Raw genomic sequence first — 23,946 nt, 5'->3', positions numbered from 1 at the left:
TCTCTCTGACCTGTAGTGATGGTTGTGTTGTGTTGTCTCTCTGACCTGTAGTGATGGTTGTGTTGTGTTGTCTCTCTGACCTGTAGTGATGGTTGTGTTGTGTTGTCTCTCTGACCTGTAGTGATGGTTATGTTGTGTTGTCTCTCTGACCTGTAGTGATGGTTGTGTTGTGTTGTCTCTCTGACCTGTAATGATGGTTGGTTTGTGTTGTCTCTCTGACCTGTAGTGATGGTTGTGTTGTCTCTGTGACCTGTAGTGATGGTTGTGTATTGTTGTCTCTCTGACCTGTAGTGATGGTTGTGTATTGTTGTCTCTCTGACCTGTAGTGATGTTTGTGTTGTCTCTCTGACCTGTAGTGATGGTTGTGTTGTGTTGTCTCTCTGACCTGTAGTGATGGTTGTGTTGTCTCTCTGACCTGTAGTGATGGTTGTGTTGTGTTGTCTCTCTAACCTGTAGTGATGGTTGTGTTGTGTTGTCTCTCTGACCTGTAGTGATGGTTGTGTTGTCTCTCTGACCTGTAGTGATGGTTATGTTGTGTTGTCTCTGACCTGTGGTGATGGTTATGTTGTGTTGTCTCTCTGACCTGTAGTGATGGTTGTGTTGTCTCTCTGACCTGTAGTGATGGTTGTGTTGTGTTGTCTCTCTGACCTGTAGTGATGGTTGTGTTGTGTTGTCTCTCTAACCTGTAGTGATGGTTGTGTTGTGTTGTCTCTCTAACCTGTAGTGATGGTTGTGTTGTGTTGTCTCTCTGACCTGTAGTGATGTTGTGTTGTCTCTGTGACCTGTAGTGATGGTTGTGTTGTGTTGTCTCTCTGACCTGTAGTGATGGTTGTGTTGTGTTGTCTCTCTGACCTGTAGTGATCGTTGTGTTGTGTTGTCTCTCTAACCTGTAGTGATGGTTGTGTTGTGTTGTCTCTCTGACCTGTAGTGATGTTGTGTTGTCTCTCTGACCTGTAGTGATGGTTGTGTTGTGTTGTCTCTCTAACCTGTAGTGATGGTTGTGTTGTCTCTCTGACCTGTAGTGATGGTTGTGTTGTCTCTCTGACCTGTAGTGATGGTTATGTTGTGTTGTCTCTCTAACCTGTAGTGATGGTTGTGTTGTGTTGTCTCTCTAACCTGTAGTGATGGTTGTGTTGTGTTGTCTCTCTGACCTGTAGTGATGGTTGTGATCTCTCTCTGACCTGTAGTGATGGTTCTGTTGTGTTGTCTCTCTAACCTGTAGTGATGGTTGTGTTGTGTTGTCTCTCTGAACTGTAGTGATGGTTGTGTTCTCTCTCTGACCTGTAGTGATGGTTGTGTTGTGTTGTCTCTCTAACCTGTAGTGATGGTTGTGTTGTGTTGTCTCTCTGACCTGTAGTGATGTTGTGTTGTCTCTCTGACCTGTAGTGATGGTTGTGTTGTGTTGTCTCTGACCTGTAGTGATGGCTGTGTTGTGTTGTCTCTCTGACCTGTAGTGATGGTTGTGTTGTCTCTCTGACCTGTAGTGATGGTTGTGTTGTGTTGTCTCTCTGACCTGTAGTGATGGTTGTGTTGTGTTGTCTCTCTGACCTGTAGTGATGGTTGTGTTGTGTTGTCTCTCTGACCTGTAGTGATGGTTGGTTGTGTTGTCTCTCTGACCTGTAGTGATAGTTATGTTGTGTTGTCTCTCTGACCTGTAGTGATGGTTGTGTTGTGTTGTCTCTCTGACCTGTAGTGATGGTTGTGTTGTGTTGTCTCTCTGACCTGTAGTGATGGTTGTGTTGTCTCTGTGACTTGTAGTGATGGTTGTGTATTGTTGTCTCTCTGACCTGTAGTGATGGTTGTGTATTGTTGTCTCTCTGACCTGTAGTGATGGTTGTGTTGTCTCTCTGACCTGTAGTGATGGTTGTGTTGTGTTGTCTCTCTAACCTGTAGTGATGGTTGTGTTGTGTTGTCTCTCTGACCTGTAGTGATGTTGTGTTGTCTCTCTGACCTGTAGTGATGGTTGTGTTGTGTTGTCTCTCTAACCTGTAGTGATGGTTGTGTTGTCTCTCTGACCTGTAGTGATGGTTGTGTTGTCTCTCTGACCTGTAGTGATGGTTATGTTGTGTTGTCTCTCTAACCTGTAGTGATGGTTGTGTTGTGTTGTCTCTCTAACCTGTAGTGATGGTTGTGTTGTGTTGTCTCTCTGACCTGTAGTGATGGTTGTGTTCTCTCTCTGACCTGTAGTGATGGTTCTGTTGTGTTGTCTCTCTAACCTGTAGTGATGGTTGTGTTGTGTTGTCTCTCTGACCTGTAGTGATGGTTGTGTTCTCTCTCTGACCTGTAGTGATGGTTGTGTTGTGTTGTCTCTCTAACCTGTAGTGATGGTTGTGTTGTGTTGTCTCTCTGACCTGTAGTGATGTTGTGTTGTCTCTCTGACCTGTAGTGATGGTTGTGTTGTGTTGTCTCTGACCTGTAGTGATGGCTGTGTTGTGTTGTCTCTCTGACCTGTAGTGATGGTTGTGTTGTCTCTCTGACCTGTAGTGATGGTTGTGTTGTGTTGTCTCTCTGACCTGTAGTGATGGTTGTGTTGTGTTGTCTCTCTGACCTGTAGTGATGGTTGTGTTGTGTTGTCTCTCTGACCTGTAGTGATGGTTGGTTGTGTTGTCTCTCTGACCTGTAGTGATAGTTATGTTGTGTTGTCTCTCTGACCTGTAGTGATGGTTGTGTTGTGTTGTCTCTCTGACCTGTAGTGATGGTTGTGTTGTGTTGTCTCTCTGACCTGTAGTGATGGTTGTGTTGTCTCTGTGACTTGTAGTGATGGTTGTGTATTGTTGTCTCTCTGACCTGTAGTGATGGTTGTGTATTGTTGTCTCTCTGACCTGTAGTGATGGTTGTGTTGTCTCTCTGACCTGTAGTGATGGTTGTGTTGTGTTGTCTCTCTGACCTGTAGTGATGGTTGTGTTGTCTCTCTGACCTGTAGTGATGGTTGTGTTGTGTTGTCTCTCTAACCTGTAGTGATGGTTGTGTTGTGTTGTCTCTCTGACCTGTAGTGATGGTTGTGTTGTCTCTCTGACCTGTAGTGATGGTTATGTTGTGTTGTCTCTGACCTGTGGTGATGGTTATGTTGTGTTGTCTCTCTGACCTGTAGTGATGGTTGTGTTGTCTCTCTGACCTGTAGTGATGGTTGTGTTGTGTTGTCTCTCTGACCTGTAGTGATGGTTGTGTTGTGTTGTCTCTCTGACCTGTAGTGATGGTTTGTGTTGTGTTGTCTCTCTGACCTGTAGTGATGGTTGTGTTGTGTTGTCTCTCTGACCTGTAATGATGGTTGGTTTGTGTTGTCTCTCTGACCTGTAGTGATGGTTGTGTTGTCTCTGTGACCTGTAGTGATGGTTGTGTATTGTTGTCTCTCTGACCTGTAGTGATGGTTGTGTATTGTTGTCTCTCTGACCTGTAGTGATGTTTGTGTTGTCTCTCTGACCTGTAGTGATGGTTGTGTTGTGTTGTCTCTCTGACCTGTAGTGATGGTTGTGTTGTCTCTCTGACCTGTAGTGATGGTTGTGTTGTGTTGTCTCTCTAACCTGTAGTGATGGTTGTGTTGTGTTGTCTCTCTGACCTGTAGTGATGGTTGTGTTGTCTCTCTGACCTGTAGTGATGGTTATGTTGTGTTGTCTCTGACCTGTGGTGATGGTTATGTTGTGTTGTCTCTCTGACCTGTAGTGATGGTTGTGTTGTCTCTCTGACCTGTAGTGATGGTTGTGTTGTGTTGTCTCTCTGACCTGTAGTGATGGTTGTGTTGTGTTGTCTCTCTGACCTGTAGTGATGGTTTTGTTGTGTTGTCTCTCTGACCTGTAGTGATGGTTGTGTTGTCTCTCTGACCTGTAGTGATGGTTGTGTTGTGTTGTCTCTCTAACCTGTAGTGATGGTTGTGTTGTGTTGTCTCTCTAACCTGTAGTGATGGTTGTGTTGTGTTGTCTCTCTGACCTGTAGTGATGTTGTGTTGTCTCTGTGACCTGTAGTGATGGTTGTGTTGTGTTGTCTCTCTGACCTGTAGTGATGGTTGTGTTGTGTTGTCTCTCTGACCTGTAGTGATCGTTGTGTTGTGTTGTCTCTCTAACCTGTAGTGATGGTTGTGTTGTGTTGTCTCTCTGACCTGTAGTGATGTTGTGTTGTCTCTCTGACCTGTAGTGATGGTTGTGTTGTGTTGTCTCTCTAACCTGTAGTGATGGTTGTGTTGTCTCTCTGACCTGTAGTGATGGTTGTGTTGTCTCTCTGACCTGTAGTGATGGTTATGTTGTGTTGTCTCTCTAACCTGTAGTGATGGTTGTGTTGTGTTGTCTCTCTAACCTGTAGTGATGGTTGTGTTGTGTTGTCTCTCTGACCTGTAGTGATGGTTGTGTTCTCTCTCTGACCTGTAGTGATGGTTCTGTTGTGTTGTCTCTCTAACCTGTAGTGATGGTTGTGTTGTGTTGTCTCTCTGACCTGTAGTGATGGTTGTGTTCTCTCTCTGACCTGTAGTGATGGTTGTGTTGTGTTGTCTCTCTAACCTGTAGTGATGGTTGTGTTGTGTTGTCTCTCTGACCTGTAGTGATGTTGTGTTGTCTCTCTGACCTGTAGTGATTGTTGTGTTGTGTTGTCTCTCTGACCTGTAGTGATGGTTGTGTTGCGTTGTCTCTCTGACCTGTAGTGATGGTTGTGTTGTGTTGTCTCTGACCTGTAGTGATGGCTGTGTTGTGTTGTCTCTCTGACCTGTAGTGATGGTTGTGTTGTCTCTCTGACCTGTAGTGATGGTTGTGTTGTGTTGTCTCTCTGACCTGTAGTGATGGTTGTGTTGTGTTGTCTCTCTGACCTGTAGTGATGGTTGGTTGTGTTGTCTCTCTGACCTGTAGTGATGGTTATGTTGTGTTGTCTCTCTGACCTGTAGTGATGGTTGTGTTGTGTTGTCTCTCTGACCTGTAGTGATGGTTGTGTTGTGTTGTCTCTCTGACCTGTAGTGATGGTTGTGTTGTCTCTGTGACTTGTAGTGATGGTTGTGTATTGTTGTCTCTCTGACCTGTAGTGATGGTTGTGTATTGTTGTCTCTCTGACCTGTAGTGATGGTTGTGTTGTCTCTCTGACCTGTAGTGATGGTTGTGTTGTGTTGTCTCTCTGACCTGTAGTGATGGTTGTGTTGTGTTGTCTCTCTAACCTGTAGTGATGGTTGTGTTGTGTTGTCTCTCTGACCTGTAGTGATGGTTGTGTTGTCTCTCTGACCTGTAGTGATGGTTATGTTGTGTTGTCTCTGACCTGTGGTGATGGTTATGTTGTGTTGTCTCTCTGACCTGTAGTGATGGTTGTGTTGTCTCTCTGACCTGTAGTGATGGTTGTGTTGTGTTGTCTCTCTGACCTGTAGTGATGGTTGTGTTGTGTTGTCTCTCTGACCTGTAGTGATGGTTGTGTTGTGTTGTCTCTCTGACCTGTAGTGATGGTTATGTTGTGTTGTCTCTCTGACCTGTAGTGATGGTTGTGTTGTCTCTCTGACCTGTAGTGATGGTTGTGTTGTGTTGTCTCTCTGACCTGTAGTGATGGTTGTGTTGTCTCTGTGACCTGTAGTGATGGTTGTGTTGTGTTGTCTCTCTGACCTGTAGTGATGGTTGTGTTGTCTCTCTGACCTGTAGTGATGGTTGTGTTGTCTCTCTGACCTGTAGTGATGGTTGTGTTGTGTTGTCTCTCTAACCTGTAGTGATGGTTGTGTTGTGTTGTCTCTCTGACCTGTAGTGATGTTTTCTTGTCTCTCTGACCTGTAGTGATGATTGTGTTGTGTTGTCTCTCTAACCTGTAGTGATGGTTGTGTTGTCTCTCTGACCTGTAGTGATGGTTGTGTTGTCTCTCTGACCTGTAGTGATGGTTATGTTGTGTTGTCTCTCTAACCTGTAGTGATGGTTGTGTTGTGTTGTCTCTCTAACCTGTAGTGATGGTTGTGTTGTGTTGTCTCTCTGACCTGTAGTGATGTTGTGTTGTCTCTCTGACCTGTAGTGATGGTTGTGTTGTGTTGTCTCTCTGACCTGTAGTGATGGTTGTGTTGTGTTGTCTCTCTGACCTGTAGTGATGGTTGTGTTGTGTTGTCTCTCTAACCTGTAGTGATGGTTGTGTTGTGTTGTCTCTCTGACCTGTAGTGATGTTGTGTTGTCTCTCTGACCTGTAGTGATGGTTGTGTTGTGTTGTCTCTCTAACCTGTAGTGATGGTTGTGTTGTCTCTCTGACCTATAGTGATGGTTGTGTTGTCTCTCTGACCTGTAGTGATGGTTATGTTGTGTTGTCTCTCTAACCTGTAGTGATGGTTGTGTTGTGTTGTCTCTCTAACCTGTAGTGATGGTTGTGTTGTGTTGTCTCTCTGACCTGTAGTGATGTTGTGTTGTCTCTCTGACCTGTAGTGATGGTTGTGTTGTGTTGTCTCTCTGACCTGTAGTGATGGTTGTGTTGTGTTGTCTCTCTGACCTGTAGTGATGGTTGTGTTATGTTGTGTTGTCTGTGACCTGTAGTGATGGCTGTGTTGTGTTGTCTCTCTGACCTGTAGTGATGTTGTGTTGTCTCTCTCACCTGTAGTGATGGTTGTGTTGTGTTGTCTCTCTGACCTGTAGTGATGGTTGTGTTGTGTTGTCTCTCTGACCTGTAGTGATGGTTGTGTTGTGTTGTCTCTCTGACCTGTAGTGATGGTTGTGTTGTGTTGTCTCTGACCTGTAGTGATGGTTGTGTTGTGTTGTCTCTCTGACCTGTAGTTATGTTGTGTTGTCTGTCTGACCTGTAGTGATGGTTGTGTTGTTTTATCTCTCTGACCTGTAGTGATGGTTGTGTTGTGTTGTCTCTCTGACCTGTAGTGATGGTTATGTTGTGTTGTCTCTCTGACCTATAGTGATGTTGTGTTGTGTTGTCTCTCTGACCTGTAGTGATGTTGTGTTGTCTGTCTGACCTGTAGTGATGGTTGTGTTGTGTTATCTCTCTGACCTGTAGTGATGGTTGTGTTGTGTTGTCTCTCTGACCTATAGTGATGGTTATGTTGTGTTGTCTCTCCTCAGGGTCTCTTGAAGTGGTGTTCATCAGAATGTGTCGTGCCTTTGACTCTCAGAACAGCACCGTCTACTTTGATGGGAAATACGCCGGGACCGACGTCTTCAAAGCGTTAGGTAAGTCAGAATACAACCCAGTGGAACACGTTTATCCCCTTCAGTCTGTGGTTGAGGTTCAGCAGTTTCAGAACCATTGATTTAATAGGAGAGGAAGTTGTTTGTTTGGGACTGTTTTGGACCTCCTCTGACTGAATGGCTGGGCCACTAGGATATGATTGGACTGACTGAACTCCGAAGCAATGCAATGTCAGGTGACGTCTGTTCAGACCCTGATGTCCTGCTCTCTGTCCTGTGATGTTCTGATCCACATAACTTCCTCCTGTCTCTCTCTCTGTGTGTCTGACAGACTGTGATGTTCTGATCCACATAACTTCCTCCTGTCTCTCTCTGTGTGTCTGACAGACTGTGATGTTCTGATCCACATAACTTCCTCATGTCTCTCTCTCTGTGTGTCTGACAGACTGTGTTGTTCTGATCCACTCCTGTCTCTCTCTCTCTGTGTCCTGTGATGTTCTGATCCACATAACTTCCTCCTGTCTCTCTCTCTCTGTGTGTCTGACAGACTGTGGTGTTCTGATCCACATAACTTCCTCCTGTCTCTCTCTCTCTGTGTCTGACAGACTGTGATGTTCTGATCCACATAACTTCCTCCTGTCTCTCTCTCTGTGTGTCTGACAGACTGTGATGTTCTGATCCACATAACTTCCTCCTGTCTCTCTCTGTGTGTCTGACAGACTGTGATGTTCTGATCCACATAACTTCCTCATGTCTCTCTCTCTGTGTGTCTGACAGACTGTGTTGTTCTGATCCACTCCTGTCTCTCTCTCTCTGTGTCCTGTGATGTTCTGATCCACATAACTTCCTCCTGTCTCTCTCTCTCTGTGTGTCTGACAGACTGTGATGTTCTGATCCACATAACTTCCTCCTGTCTTCTCTCCTGGAAAACAATGTTTCTGATCACATAATTCCTCCTGTCTCTCTCTCTGTGTGTGTCTGACAGACTGTGATGTTCTGATCCACATAACTTCCTCATGTCTCTCTGTGTTCTGTGATGTTCTGATCCACATAACTTCCTCCTGTCTCTCTCTCTCTCTGTGTGTGTGACAGACTGTGGTGTTCTGATCCACATAACTTCCTCCTGTCTCTCTCTCTCTGTGTCTGACAGACTGTGATGTTCTGATCCACATAACTTCCTCTTGTCTCTCTCTCTCTGTGTGTCTGACAGGTTGTGATGTTCTGATCCACATAACTTCCTCCTGTCTCTCTCTCTCTGTGTGTCTGACAGACTGTGTTGTTCTGATCCACTCCTGTCTCTCTCTCTGTGTCCTGTGATGTTCTGATCCACATAACTTCCTCCTGTCTCTCTCTGTGTGTCTGACAGACTGTGGTGTTCTGATCCACATAACTTCCTCCTGTCTCTCTCTCTGTGTGTGTCTGACAGGTTGTGACGATCTGATTCGCCTGGTCTTTGAGTTTGGGAAGAGTATGTCTGTCATCCATCTCTCTGAGGAGGAGATCGCTCTGTTCTCAGCGTACGTCCTGATGTCTGCAGGTAGGCATGATGCTGTCACGTTCACTATGCAAGGTGCAAGCACATATCTCCAATCACATAACACACAGCATTTCCTGTGTCGGTCCTAGAGCACCTCTGGGTAATTATTATCCAATGTTGCATCGTTAACTAACGGTGTGTGTAGATCGGACTTGGCTTCAGGAGAAGGTGAAGGTGGAGAAGCTTCAACAGAAGATCCAGCTGGCTTTACAACATGTCCTTCAGAAGAACGGCAGAGAGGACGTGGTTCTCACCAAGGTGTAACACCCACCCACACGTACATACAATATATGCAATTGCTATACACCAGGATTTGGGGTCAATTCCATTTCAATTCCAGTCAATACAGAAAGTAAACCAAATTCCAATTCCACATTTTCCTAATTGAAGAGAATTGGATATTCCCTTTTCTGAATTGAAAATGAAATTGAGCCCAACCCTGCTTTACACTGTACTGCTACACAGTAGCTAGTGGCAATGAACCTTTGTTTGTATGGACTGTGTTCATGCGTTGTTACATTGATAGTGCTCTCGCTATACTCTACTTGATGAAATCTCATTTTGAACTGAACAGGCATTGGGATTTCACAGCAGGATTTCAGTTCCATCACCACTATGACATAAGTATCACTCCTGATGGAACACTCAGACAGCGCCCTGGTCTTAGGGAAAGAGTCCTGTCTGTCTGTCAGAATGTGACCTAGTGGTCCTAAATCTCAATAACCTGTCTCTCACTCTGTCTCTCTGTTCTCTCTCTCTCTCTCTCTCTCTCTGTCTCTCTCTCTGTCTCTCTCTCTCTGTCTCTCTCTCTCTCTCTCTCTGTCTCTCTCTCTGTCTCTCTCTCTGTCTCTCTCTCTCTGTCTCTGTCTCTCTCCCTCCCCAGTTGATATGCAAAGTGTCGACCCTGCGGGCGTTAGTCAGCCGGCATACAGAGAAGCTGACGGCCTTCAGAGCAACCTACCCAGACATTGTCCAAGCCCACTTCCCTCCACTATACAAGGAGCTGTTTGGCTCAGACTTTGAACAGGGTTCCATGTCCATAGACGGCTAGCCAAGGACCCGTCGGTATACTACCGTACTGTATCTGCCCTGTACTGTAGTTTACTTCATGGAGCCAGTGTTGATCTTTGAGAGACAGAGAGACACGTGGAATGAGAGACACTCAGAGAGTGCCTTGGTCCTGGTCCTAACCTGCTTTTACCTGGACAGACAGATGACGTTTCTCTGTTCATGTCCGTCTGTCTTCTCCTCTGTGTCCTCCTGGATGATGAGTTGGGATGTTTCTGGGGGGAAAAAAACATTCAAGCACTTAGAAAACCAACAGCCTTTCCTCTCACAACAACAAACCTATTGGGACAGGGTGAGCGGATTTAGTCACAACACTTACCTATAGACAACGGTGTGATGGACAGCAGATACAGCCACAACACTTACCTATAGACAACGGTGTGATGGACAGCAGATACAGCCACAACACTTACCTATAGACAACGGTGTGATGGACAGCAGATACAGCCACAACACTTACCTATAGACAACGGTGTGATGGACAGCAGATACAGCCACAACACTTACCTATAGACAACGGTGTGATGGACAGCAGATACAGTCACAACACTTACCTATAGACAACGGTGTGATGGACAGCAGATACAGCCACAACACTTACCTATAGACAACGGTGTGATGGACAGCAGATACAGCCACAACACTTACCTATAGACAACGGTGTGATGGACAGCAGATACAGCCACAACACTTACCTATAGACAACGGTGTGATGGACAGCAGATACAGCCACAACACTTACCTATAGACAACGGTGTGATGGACAGCAGATACAGCCACAACACTTACCTATAGACAACGGTGTGATGGACAGCAGATACAGCCACAACACTTACCTATAGACAACGGTGTGATGGACAGCGGATTCAGTCACAACACTTACCTATAGACAACGGTGTGATGGACAGCAGATACAGCCACAACACTTACCTATGGACAACGGTGTGATGGACAGCGGATTCAGCCACAACACTTACCTATGGACAACGGTGTGATGGACAGCGGATTCAGCCACAACACTTACCTATGGACAACAGTGTGATGGACAGCACATACAGCCACAACACTTACCTATGGACAACGGTGTGATGGACAGCGGATTCAGCCACAACACTTACCTATGGACAACAGTGTGATGGGGAGCGGATTCAGCCACAACACTTACCTATGGACAACGGTGTGATGGACAGCGGATTCAGCCACAACACTTACCTATAGACAACGGTGTGATGGACAGCAGATACAGCCACAACACTTACCTATAGACAACGATGTGATGGACAGCAGATACAGCCACAACACTTACCTATGGACAACAGTGTGATGGGGAGCGGATTCAGCCACAACACTTACCTATAGACAACGGTGTGATGGACAGCGGATTCAGCCACAACACTTACCTATAGACAACGGTGTGATGGGGAGCGGATTCAGCCACAACACTTACCTATAGACAACGGTGTGATGGGGAGCGGATTCAGCCACAACACTTACCTATAGACAACGGTGTGATGGACAGCAGATTCAGCCACAACACTTACCTATAGACAACGGTGTGATGGACAGCATATTCAGCCACAACACTTACCTATAGACAACGGTGTGATGGGGAAGTGGTGTGGAGTTCTACACCCTTTCAGTAAACATCACCTTCAAAGCCATCTGCTATTAAACCTTCACAACAGGAAGAAGAGTGGAAGTCACCACCACGACAATAACAGGGTTATGTCCCAAAGTGCACCCTACTCCCATACGCAGTGCACTACGTGTAATAAGAGGATCTGGTTAAAAGTAGTGCCCTCATTTAGGGAATAGGGTGCCGTTTGGGATGCAGATCAAGGTGTCTATTCCACCTCTTTCCAATGTCCTACAGGGTATTACTATGCTGATAATAAGTACATACTATATTGAGAAATGAATCAATGTTTTACAATCTATTTGTGTTATAGCTTGTATCTCTCCCATGTGTTCCAATTGACGAGCCACTTTAACTGACGCCTGTCTCTGAGTTAATGAATGAATAGTGTATTGTCCACACCTGTCTCTAAGTTAATGAATGAATTGTGTGTTGTCCACACCTGTCTCTGAGTTAATTAATGAATTGTGTGATGTCCACACCTGTCTCTGAGTTAATGAATGAATTGTGTGATGTCCACGCCTGTCTCTGAGTTAATGAATGAATTGTGTATTGTCCACACCTGTCTCTGAGTTAATGAATGAATCGTGTGATGTCCACACCTGTCTCTGAGTTAATGAATGAATTGTGTGTTGTCCACACCTGTCTCTGAGGTAAGGAATGAATCGTGTGATGTCCACACCTGTCTCTGAGTTAATTAATGAATTGTGTGATGTCCACACCTGTCTCTGAGTTAATGAATGAATTGTGTGTTGTCCACACCTGTCTCTGAGTTAATGAATGAATCGTGTGATGTCCACACCTGTCTCTGAGTTAATGCAATACTGTGATCCATTAAAGAATCAATAGTCCATTTCCACCATCACAATCTTCTATCAAAACATTTCACTTCCTTATTGTCATATGATAGCACTATGTTTATCTACTCTTCTGAAATCATCTGCATTTCCTGTGATTTGATTGGTCTACCTCCCGTGATCGTCACCAATGCCCTCCCACCGTTCTACCTTGGCCACTGTGCTGTGGTGAAACAGGAAGTTAGTTGTCTAGTCAGCGTGGGTCTTTGTATTGACTGAGAGGGGCTACACCACAGTAGATAGATGACAGATCTGAGAGACACCCTGAAACACAGTCATGGAGCTCAGCTCACCTTACGCTCTTTTAATCCTCTGTTGGGGCGAAGAGCACGATCTGTCATGGAGACACACGCACACGCACACGCACACACACACACACACACACACACACACACACACACACACACACACACACACACACACACACACACACGTGTGTTGAACATGAAAGACTGAAGCCATGAATAGACAAGATTCCCCTGTTGTTTCTCTCTGACCTGTGTTGTTAATGCCATGTTCCAGGTGTTATGCCCAGCGAGGGGGAAGGCTCTGATGTAACACACAGCCCAGCGAGGGACAAGGCTCTGATGTAACACACAGCCCAGCGAGGGACAAGGCTCTGATGTAACACACAGCCCAGCGAGGGACAAGGCTCTGATGTAACACACAGCCCAGCGAGGGACAAGGCCCTGATGTAACACACAGCCCAGCGAGGGACAAGGCCCTGATGTAACACACAGCCCAGCGAGGGACAAGGCTCTGATGTAACACACAGCCCAACGAGGGACAAGGCCCTGATGTAACACACAGCCCAGCGAGGGACAAGGCCCTGATGTAACACACAGCCCAGCGAGGGACAAGGCCCTGATGTAACACACAGCCCAGCGAGGGACAAGGCCCTGATGTAACACACAGCCCAGCGAGGGACAAGGCCCTGATGTAACACACAGCCCAGCGAGGGACAAGGCCCTGATGTAACACACAACTCTCAGCGTCTCAAAAAAATCTATTAACTTCTTAAGGATCTGACACTTAAAAAATAAATTAAAAAATGTCCTAAAATGACGTAGCCAAATCTAACTGGCTGTAGCTCTGGACCTGAAGTAAGGATATGCATATTATTGATACCACTTGAAAGGAAATACTTTGAAGTCTCAAAAAGCTGTCTCCCTTTTCTATGAAGAGCACCGTGAGTTGTGACACGGGTCGTTGAGATGGCAACTGAGATTTAATAACAGCGCCTGATAAAAATACTTTTTACTGTTAGGGAGGACCTGTTGGTCCCTCCATTAAAGAGACTGTCAATGTTCAGACTGAACCCTTAACTGACGCCTGAGCTGGGAAAATAGATTCAAGTTGTTCAATCTAGTAGCGCCATCTATTGACTACAGAAAGTATAGCAACAAGTAATGTCTATTTTAATGGTCGTGTCTGTCAGAACCAAATTCCATCCTTCCTTTGGTTTGTTACCTATTGTCTTAACCTTTACCAGTATGTATGGAGGGGTAGAAGATGGTGGCCTGTATCACATCCTCACCTAACTGAGGTTTATTTCAATCAATGAAGAGAGGTAATATGGTGTCAGTGAATCAAGTCTTGTCATTTAGATAGAGCCTCAGCAAGAGAACAGAGACATGTTACTGAAGAAAGAGAGTAGTGTTCATCAGATGAAATGTTCGGGGGGGTTTTTCACCATCTCCTGGCAGAATTGTGGTCAAATCATGTTCTATGTGCCATATACAGAGGCTTTCATCATGGGGTCTGTCCAACACAGCGATAAGAGTTGGAGAGGTTTTATTAGTGAAGGATACCGTGGTCAGTCAGAGAGGTTTTATTAGTGAAGGATACCGTGGTCAGTTGGAGAGGTTTCATTAGTGAAGGATACCGTGGTCAGTTGGAGAGGTTTTATTAGTGAAGGATACCGTGGTCAGTCAGAGAGGTTTTATTAGTGAAGGATACCGTGGTCAGTTGGAGAGGTTTTATTAGTGAAGGATACCGTGGTCAGTTGGAGAGGTTTCATTAGTGAAGGATACCGTGGTCAGTCAGAGAGAATTTCATTAGTGAAGGATACCGTGGTCAGTTGGAGAGGTTTTATTAGTGAAGGATACCGTGGTCAGTCAGAGAGGTTTTATTAGTGAAGGATACCGTGGTCAGTCAGAGAGGTTTTATTAGTGAAGGATACCATGGTCAGTTGGAGAGGTTTTATTAGTGAAGGATACCGTGGTCAGTCGGAGAGGTTTTATTAGTGAAGGATACCGTGGTCAGTTGGAGAGGTTTTATTAGTGAAGGATACCGTGGTCAGTTGGAGAGGTTTTGTTAGTGAAGGATACCGTGGTCAGTCGGAGAGATTTTATTAGTGAAGGATACCGTGGTCAGTCGGAGAGATTTTATTAGTGAAGGATACCGTGGTCAGTCGGAGAGATTTTATTAGTGAAGGATACCGTGGTCAGTTGGAGAGGTTTTGTTAGTGAAGGATACCGTGGTCAGTCGGAGAGATTTTATTAGTGAAGGATACCGTGGTCAGTCGGAGAGATTTTATTAGTGAAGGATACCGTGGTCAGTCGGAGAGGTTTCATTAGTGAAGGATACCGTGGTCAGTTGGAGAGGTTTTATTAGTGAAGGATACCGTGGTCAGTCAGAGAGGTTTTATTAGTGAAGGATACCGTGGTCAGTCAGAGAGGTTTTATTAGTGAAGGATACCATGGTCAGTCAGAGAGGTTTCATTAGTGAAGGATACCGTGGTCAGTTGGAGAGGTTTTATTAGTGAAGGATACCATGGTCAGTCGGAGAGGTTTTTCATTAGTGAAGGATACCGTGGTCAGTCAGAGAGGTTTCATTAGTGAAGGATACCGTGGTCAGTTGGAGAGGTTTTATTAGTGAAGGATACCGTTTTATTAGTGAATGATACCGTGGTCAGTCGGAGAGGTTTTATTAGTGAAGGATACCGTGGTCAGTCAGAGAGGTTTCATTAGTGAAGGATACCGTGGTCAGTCGGAGAGGTTTTATTAGTGAAGGATACCGTGGTCAGTCAGAGAGGTTTCATTAGTGAAGGATACCGTGGTCAGTCGGAGAGGTTTCATTAGTGAAGGATACCGTGGTCAGTCGGAGAGGTTTTCCTCCCTTGTTTTCTTCTCCTCCTTTCTGCCATTTTCACACTCAGTCCATCTCACCACATCTCTAGCATGACAGTAGACTCTCCAAAGCACTGCAGTCAAACTGCAAGTCTCAAAACTAAATGAAAGTAACTTCAGCCATAACCGAATGTCAAGCAGTAATGATATCAATGTTGGATTTTTTTTTATCTTGTGTATGGTCTCAAATATTGCATGTCGATAAATTCTAATGTATCACACTTGACTTTTATTTTTTTTGTTCTCTTCTATATTCTGAATTCTGTGTTTTATTGTTTCACCTTCATGTATGACTAGTTCTGTTCTCTGCTTCTGCTTAAACTCACCGGATGGAATTACCTATAGATTCTGTCTATACAACATACTGCTTATAGATTCTGTCTATACAGACCAAGTGAGAGCAACATACTGCTTATAGATTCTGTCTATACAACATACTGCTATAGATTCTGTCTATACAACATACTGCTCATAGATTCTGTCTATACAACATACTGCTATAGATTCTGTCTATACAACATACTGCTATAGATTCTGTCTATACAACATACTGCTATAGATTCTGTCTATACAACATACTGCTATAGATTCTGTCTATACAACATACTGCTATAGATTCTGTCTATACAACATACTGCTATAGATTCTGTCTATACAACATACTGCTTATAGATTCTGTCTATACAACATACTGCTATAGATTCTGTCTATACAACATACTGCTATAGATTCTGTCTATACAACATACTGCTATAGATTCTGTCTATACAACATACTGCTATAGATTCTGTCTAGATGTTGGAACATTACTGTGGGGAGACTTGCTTCCATTTAAATTTTCATTGGGTAGATAAGTAGAACGTGAGATTATTTTAGTTGTTCTTCAGGCGTGTGATGCTAGGTTCCTTCAGTGAGCAGACCCTTGGGTTCTAGACCGTTCTAGACTAAGCCACCATGTTGTTTCCATAGAGTACCAACGGGTTGTAGATGTTAAGACTAAGTGATTATTATTCCCGGCTGGTACCTGTATCAGTGTGTCAGCCTTGGCTGGTTGGGACTGTATTTATTTCATTTGTAAATGTCACGTTGTTAGGGGATGAAACTGTTTTATACAGAGTACTGAACCACGGAGTTTCTAGTCTTAAAAAAAACGTGTTTGTTGAAATGTATTATTATTTTTATTTAAACCTGTGTAAAGACGTTATTGTGAAAGCCATTTGGTTGGAGCTGAAGTACTGGACTGACTGTCTATAACTCATCAGACCTGACCAACATGGCTGGTTACTGGACTGACTGTATCTATAACTCATCAGACCTGACCAACATGGCTGGTTACTGGACTGACTGTATCTATAACTCATCAGACCTGACCAACATGGCTGGTTACTGGACTGACTGTCTATAACTCATCTTCCTGACCAACATGGCTGGTTACTGGACTGACTGTCTATAACTCATCAGAGCTGACCAACATGGCTGGTTACTGGACTGACTGTATCTATAACTCATCAGACCTGACCAACATGGCTGGTTACTGGACTGACTGTATCTATAACTCATCAGACCTGACCAACATGGCTGGTTACTGGACTGACTGTATCAATAACTCATCAGACCTGACCAACATGGCTGGTTACTGGACTGACTGTATCTATAACTCATCAGACCTGACCAACATGGCTGGTTACTGGACTGACTGTCTATAACTCATCAGACCTGACCAACATGGCTGGTTACTGGACTGACTGTCTATAACTCATCAGACCTGAGCAACATGGCTGGTTACTGGACTAACTGTCTATAACTCATCAGACCTGACCAACATGGCTGGTTACTGGACTGACTGTATCTATAACTCATCAGACCTGACCAACATGGCTGGTTACTGGACTGACTGTATCTATAACTCATCAGACCTGACCAACATGGCTGGTTACTGGACTGACTGTATCTATAACTCATCAGACCTGACCAACATGGCTGGTTACTGGACTGACTGTCTATAACTCATCAGACCTGACCAACATGGCTGGTTACTGGACTGACTGTCTATAACTCATCAGATCTGACCAACATGGCTGGTTACTGGACTGACTGTATCTATAACTCATCAGACCTGACCAACATGGCTGGTTACTGGACTGACTGTCAATAACTCATCAGACCTGACCAACATGGCTGGTTACTGGACTGACTGTCTATAACTCATCAGACCTGACCAACATGGCTGGTTACTGGACTGACTGTATCTATAACTCATCAGACCTGACCAACATGGATGGTTACTGGACTGACTGTATCTATAACTCATCAGACCTGACCAACATGGCTGGTTACTGGACTGACCGTATCTATAACTCATCAGACCTGACCAACATGGCTGGTTACTGGACTGACTGTCTATAACTCATCAGATCTGACCAACATGGCTGGTTAATGGACTGACTGTCTAAAACTCATCAGACCTGACCAACATGGCTGGTTACTGGACTGACTGTCTATAACTCATCAGACCTGACCAACATGGCTGGTTACTGGACTGACTGTCTATAACTCATCAGACCTGACCAACATGGCTGGTTACTGGACTGACTGTCTATAACTCATCAGACCTGACCAACATGGCTGGTTACTGGACTGACTATCTATAACTCATCAGACCTGACCAACATGGCTGGTTACTGGACTGACTATCTATAACTCATCAGACCTGACCAACATGGCTGGTTACTGGACTGACTGTATCTATAACTCATCAGACCTGACCAACATGGCTGGTTACTGGACTGACTGTATCTATAACTCATCAGACCTGACCAACATGGCTGGTTACTGGACTGACTGTCTAAAACTCATCAGACCTGACCAACATGGCTGGTTACTGGACTGACTGTCTATAACTCATCAGACCTGACCAACATGGCTGGTTACTGGACAGACTGTCTATAACTCATCAGACCTGACCAACATGGCTGGTTACTGGACTGACTGTATTTATAACTCATCAGACCTGACCAACATGGCTGGTTACTGGACTGACTGTCTATACCTCATCAGACCTGACCAACATGGCTGGTTACTGGACTGACTGTCTATAACTCATCAGACCTGACCAACATGGCTGGTTACTGGACTGACTGTATTTATAACTCATCAGACCTGACCAACATGGCTGGTTACTGGACTGATTGTATCTATAACTCATCAGACCTGACCAACATGGCTGGTTACTGGACTGATTGTATCTATAACTCATCAGACCTGACCAACATGGCTGGTTACTGGACTGACTGTCTATAACTCATCAGACCTGACCAACATGGCTGGTTACTGGACTGACTGTATCTATAACTCATCAGACCTGACCAACATGGCTGGTTACTGGACTGACTGTATCTATAACTCATCAGACCTGACCAACATGGCTGGTTACTGGACTGACTGTATCTATAACTCATCAGACCTGACCAACATGGCTGGTTACTGGACTGACTGTATTTATAACTCATCAGACCTGACCAACATGGCTGGTTACTGGACTGACTGTCTATAACTCATCAGACCTAACCAACATGGCTGGTTACTGGACTGACTGTATCTATAACTCATTAGACCTGACCAACATGGCTGGTTACTGGACTGACTGTCTATAACTCATCAGACCTGACCAACATGGCTGGTTACTGGACTGACTGTATCTATAACTCATCAGACCTGACCAACATGGCTGGTTACTGGACTGACTGTATCTATAACTCATCAGACCTGACCAATATGGCTGGTTACTGGACTGACTGTCTATAACTCATCAGAGCTGACCAACATGGCTGGTTACTGGACTGACTGTCAATAACTCATCAGACCTGACCAACATGGCTGGTTACTGGACTGACTGTCTATAACTCATCAGACCTGACCAACATGGCTGGTTACTGGACTGACTGTATCTATAACTCATCAGACCTGACCAACATGGATGGTTACTGGACTGACTGTATCTATAACTCATCAGACCTGACCAACATGGCTGGTTACTGGACTGACTGTCTATAACTCATAAGATCTGACCAACATGGCTGGTTACTGGACTGACTGTCTAAAACTCATCAGACCTGACCAACATGGCTGGTTACTGGCCTGACTGTCTATAACTCATCAGACCTGACCAACATGGCTGGTTACTGGACTGACTGTCTATAACTCATCAGACCTGACCAACATGGCTGGTTACTGGACTGACTGTCTATAACTCATCAGACCTGACCAACATGGCTGGTTACTGGACTGACTGTCTATAACTCATCAGACCTGACCAACATGGCTGGTTACTGGACTGACTATCTATAACTCATCAGACCTGACCAACATGGCTGGTTACTGGACTGACTATCTATAACTCATCAGACCTGACCAACATGGCTGGTTACTGGACTGACTGTATCTATAACTCATCAGACCTGACCAACATGGCTGGTTACTGGACTGACTGTCTATAACTCATCAGACCTGACCAACATGGCTGGTTACTGGACTGACTGTCTATAACTCATCAGACCTGACCAACATGGCTGGTTACTGGACTGACTGTATTTATAACTCATCAGACCTGACCAACATGGCTGGTTACTGGACTGATTGTATCTATAACTCATCAGACCTGACCAACATGGCTGGTTACTGGACTGACTATCTATAACTCATCAGACCTGACCAACATGGCTGGTTACTGGACTGACTGTATCTATAACTCATCAGACCTGACCAACATGGCTGGTTACTGGACTGACTGTCTATAACTCATCAGACCTGACCAACATGGCTTGTTTATATCAATCACAATGACATGTCAGGAATATTAGAACTCTATGGTCTCATAGAAAGAGCATCGCAAGATGAGTCTCATTGCTCAAAAAATAATCAGGAAAATAAGTATTGAGCTATTACATTATGAGTGATGCACTTCCTGTTCTACAGCCTCTACAGTATGTACTGGAATGTGGGCTTTGAAAACGGTTCATTAAATTCAGTACTGCTATTGAGTCTGGAGAGGCCATAGTTTCCTATACAAAAAAAAAAAAAAAAGATTTTATAACCATTCAGACTGAATACTCAATTACCATCTTCAAAATACTGCTATGACATCATATCAGTTCACTCTGGCTGTTCATTGTTATTTAATGACTGTGTTGTCTAGCCAGGGCTGTATGGTTTAAAATAATAGTCAATCTATTTCAATGTTGTTGTTTTTTTTCTAAGATGGATTACATGTGTGTTTTAGTTCCTTTACAATAACGAGTCTTCTCGTGTTTGATGGAGAAAGGAACATAGAACATAACCTTTGTTAATTAAATTAAAAAGATGTAAAAAAAAATTTAAAAAGTTATTTTTAACTGGAGAACCATCTACAGCACAGTGGGGGGGTTTATGTTTTGATGGTACGTATTATGCTACTGATCTTTAAGATAATGACATACAGACATTTTTATTTTTAATCCTGCTCTGTTTCTTTTTCTGAGTCATGAATATATATCATGTAAGTATTTTGGGGGATTTTTTATTTTTTTGTAAATACAAAACTGTAAAAGAAAAATAATAAATGTAAAGTTGTCTTTTTAAATACTTTTCATTCTAATATGATGAATATTGTTATATTGCACTTAAGAAAACAAACCTGTATCGTTTTAATATTATGACTTTTTATTAAAAGTGCATTGGACACATCAGTTCTCGGTGTGTGTAATGTGTGGTTGTCCCAGAATTAAAATGGCAGCTTAGAGAAAAGCTAGCAATCATCCATTTCCTGTCGTTATTTTGTTCAATATATAGTGTATATAAAGTATATGTTACTATATTATTATTTGATGTATTATTTATAATTTGTTATACAGTGATATATAGTTAGTTAGACAGATACTATGTCCATGTTATACTAATTTGGCTAAGTTAACACGTTCAAGACTCAACACATTTGGAGCATCAGTTAACAGTTACCGTAATTTCCGGACTATAAGCCGCAACTTTTTTCCCAGGCTTTGAACCTCGCGGCTTAAACAATGACGCGGCTAATATATGGATTTTAAAAATGGGTCCTGACAGCGTGGAGCATTGTCAAAAAATCCACTATCATCAACGGGTTTCGAAAGGCTGGACTGCTGTGTGTTGAAGAGGGCTCAGCGGGGGATTTGCCTCGGGATGAAAGTGACGAGAGTGACAATGAAAACGATCCAATATCGGATGAAGCAATTCTGAGGCTATTCAACGCCGAGTGGTTCAGTGGTTCAGTGGTTTCAGTGCACAGGAGGAGGAAGATAGTGACCAATGACTTTCTTGGTAGGCTACTGTTTGCTGCTAATTCTTAATTTTTTGTTACAAGCCGTGTTTCGTTAAAGCCTATTTATTTTTTGTTACAAGCCATGTTTCGTTAAAGCCTATTTATTTTGTTACAAGCCGTGTTTCGTTAAAGCCTATTTATTTTTGTTACAAGCTGTGTTGCGTTAAAGCCTGTGTAAAGTTCTTTGTTTCAATGTACCGGTAGGCACCTGCGGCTTATAGACATGTGTGGCTTATTTATGTTCAAAATAATACTTTTTTTAAAATTCAGTGGGTGCGGCTTTTATTCAGGTGCGCTCAATAGTCCGGAAATTACGGTATATAAAAAAAAAAATTACCCCTTTTTCTCCTCAATTTCGTGATATCCAATTGGTAGTTACAGTCTTGTCCCATCGCTGCAACTCCACTGTACGAACTCGGGAGAGGTGAAGGTTCGAGAGCCCTTGCGTCCTCCGAAACACGACCCTGCCAAGGAGGACTGCTTCTTGACACACTGCTCACTTAACCCGGAAGCCTACCGCACCAATGTGTCGGAGGAAACACCGTACAACTGATGACCGTGTTAGTGTGCATGCGCCCGGTCCGCCACGGGCACCACTCAGGAGGCCTAAACAATGTATTTTAACAACATTTTACACAAATGAATGTGCCCTATTGGAATGTAGCCTACTGATTGTTACTTTGGTATTCTTGTTCTCGCTTTAATAAGGAGGAATGTATCCACAGTAGCCTTTAATAAAGGAGGAATGTGTCCACAGTAGCCTTTAATAAGGAGGAATGTATCCACAGTAGCCTTTACAGTTTTTCTCAATTGTTTACACACAAATACTGGTACTTGAGACACAATGACCACAACATGTAACTCATGCACCAACCCCCTGAACCAATTCTGCTAAGCTACAAGGACAATTCCTGCTTTACACTCAAATTGCAGTTCTAAAACACACTTTTTCAAAACACTACACACAATTCTTTGCATTTGGCACAATTTTCATGCAGAAAATCTCTTGTTTTCACAATGAACACACTGCCATTCATATATGCACACTGACTCATCACATGGGCAAACACCCGTCACACAGTTTTACATTTAGCAATCAGAGCTTTAGAATAAAAGGGCAACAGGTGAGCTCTTCTGTTTTGGAGCAATGGATGCCAACATTGGAAACAGAGGCAGAGCCAGAGGAGTGAGAGTAAGAGGAGGAGGACGGGGAGGACAAGGACGAGGACGAGGACGAGGAAGGCCAAGGACCGTAATCTCTGATGAGATCCGAGCCACTTTGGTTTATCATGTGGTCAACCATGGTCTAACAATGAGGGAGGCTGGGCAAAGAGTACAGCCAAATTTGAGCAGGTACACTGTAGCATCCATCATCCGGACATTCCGAAATTAGAATAGGTAAGAAATCTACTCTCACTAGAAAATTGCAGTACTGCATATCAATACAGTACTCAATGAGTACAGTAGTACAGTATTGCCTGTGGACTGTTCTGTAGGACTGTAAAAATAAAGTATGTTTCAAGTATTTGGGAAATGTATTCCTACTTTGTATTTACAGTATTTTACTATTTGTTTGGCAGAACTGAAAGATTACCAACACAAGGTGGTCGGGAACGGGTTCTGTCTCCTGAACAGGAAACTGAAATCATCAACATGGTCCTAGAAAATAACGCCATAACATTACGGCAAATACAAAGAAAAATAATAGAAAACAATGAGATATTTCAAAATATTGATAGGGTAAGCTTATCAACACTGGACCATGTCTTGCGCAGAAATAATCTCAGGATGAAGCAGGTCTACAGGGTGCCATTTGAACGCAATTCAGAAAGTTAAAGAATTGCGATATAACTATGTGCAAGTGAGTCCTATATAATCCCACAATTGATGCATACTCTCAACACTGTTTAATTATACATATTTCAGTATTGTAATCATAATGATTGTGCTTCACAATAGTGACCACTCCATGTCTATTTCTGATATTGTCATGTGGGTTTCAGAGAGTCCTTGAGCTAGAGGTGGCTGCAGTGGAGCACCAGTTCATCTTCATTGATGAGGTTGGATTCAACCTCACAAAAAGACGAAAGAGGGGAAGGAATATCATCGGCCAGTGTGCCATTGTTCAAGTCCCTGGCCAGCGCGGAGGGAACATCACAATGTGTGCAGCGATTACCCACCACGGCGTCATCCATCACCATGCTACCCTTGGCCCCTACAACACCGCCCATCTGATCACATTCCTGGACACCCTACACAACACACTCATTCCGCCAGATCAGGTAGATGGCCCAGAGCAGCTCAGGTACGTTGTCATTTGGGACA

General features: G+C 43.8%; 1 protein-coding gene across 2 annotated transcripts in view; it reads left to right on the top strand.

Moving 5' to 3' along the window:
* Window positions 1–12,159, top strand: part of LOC106588010 (nuclear receptor ROR-alpha A) — a 106,126-nt gene extending 93,967 nt beyond the window's left edge. For both annotated transcript variants that reach the window (XM_045689752.1, XM_045689753.1), the window contains exons 7-10: window positions 6,996–7,103; window positions 8,488–8,598; window positions 8,744–8,856; window positions 9,482–12,159. In XM_045689752.1, the coding sequence (XP_045545708.1) occupies window positions 6,996–7,103; window positions 8,488–8,598; window positions 8,744–8,856; window positions 9,482–9,649 (500 nt within the window). In that variant the 3' untranslated portion in view covers window positions 9,650–12,159. The remainder of the gene's footprint in view (window positions 1–6,995; window positions 7,104–8,487; window positions 8,599–8,743; window positions 8,857–9,481) is intronic.
* Window positions 12,160–23,946: the final 11,787 nt, after the last annotated feature.

Source organism: Salmo salar, chromosome ssa11, assembly GCF_905237065.1.
Source record: "Salmo salar chromosome ssa11, Ssal_v3.1, whole genome shotgun sequence".
In the NCBI taxonomy this organism is placed as follows: domain Eukaryota; kingdom Metazoa; phylum Chordata; class Actinopteri; order Salmoniformes; family Salmonidae; genus Salmo; species Salmo salar.
Note: the sequence above shows the minus strand (reverse complement) of the source record. Positions and strands in the feature narration are given on the sequence as shown.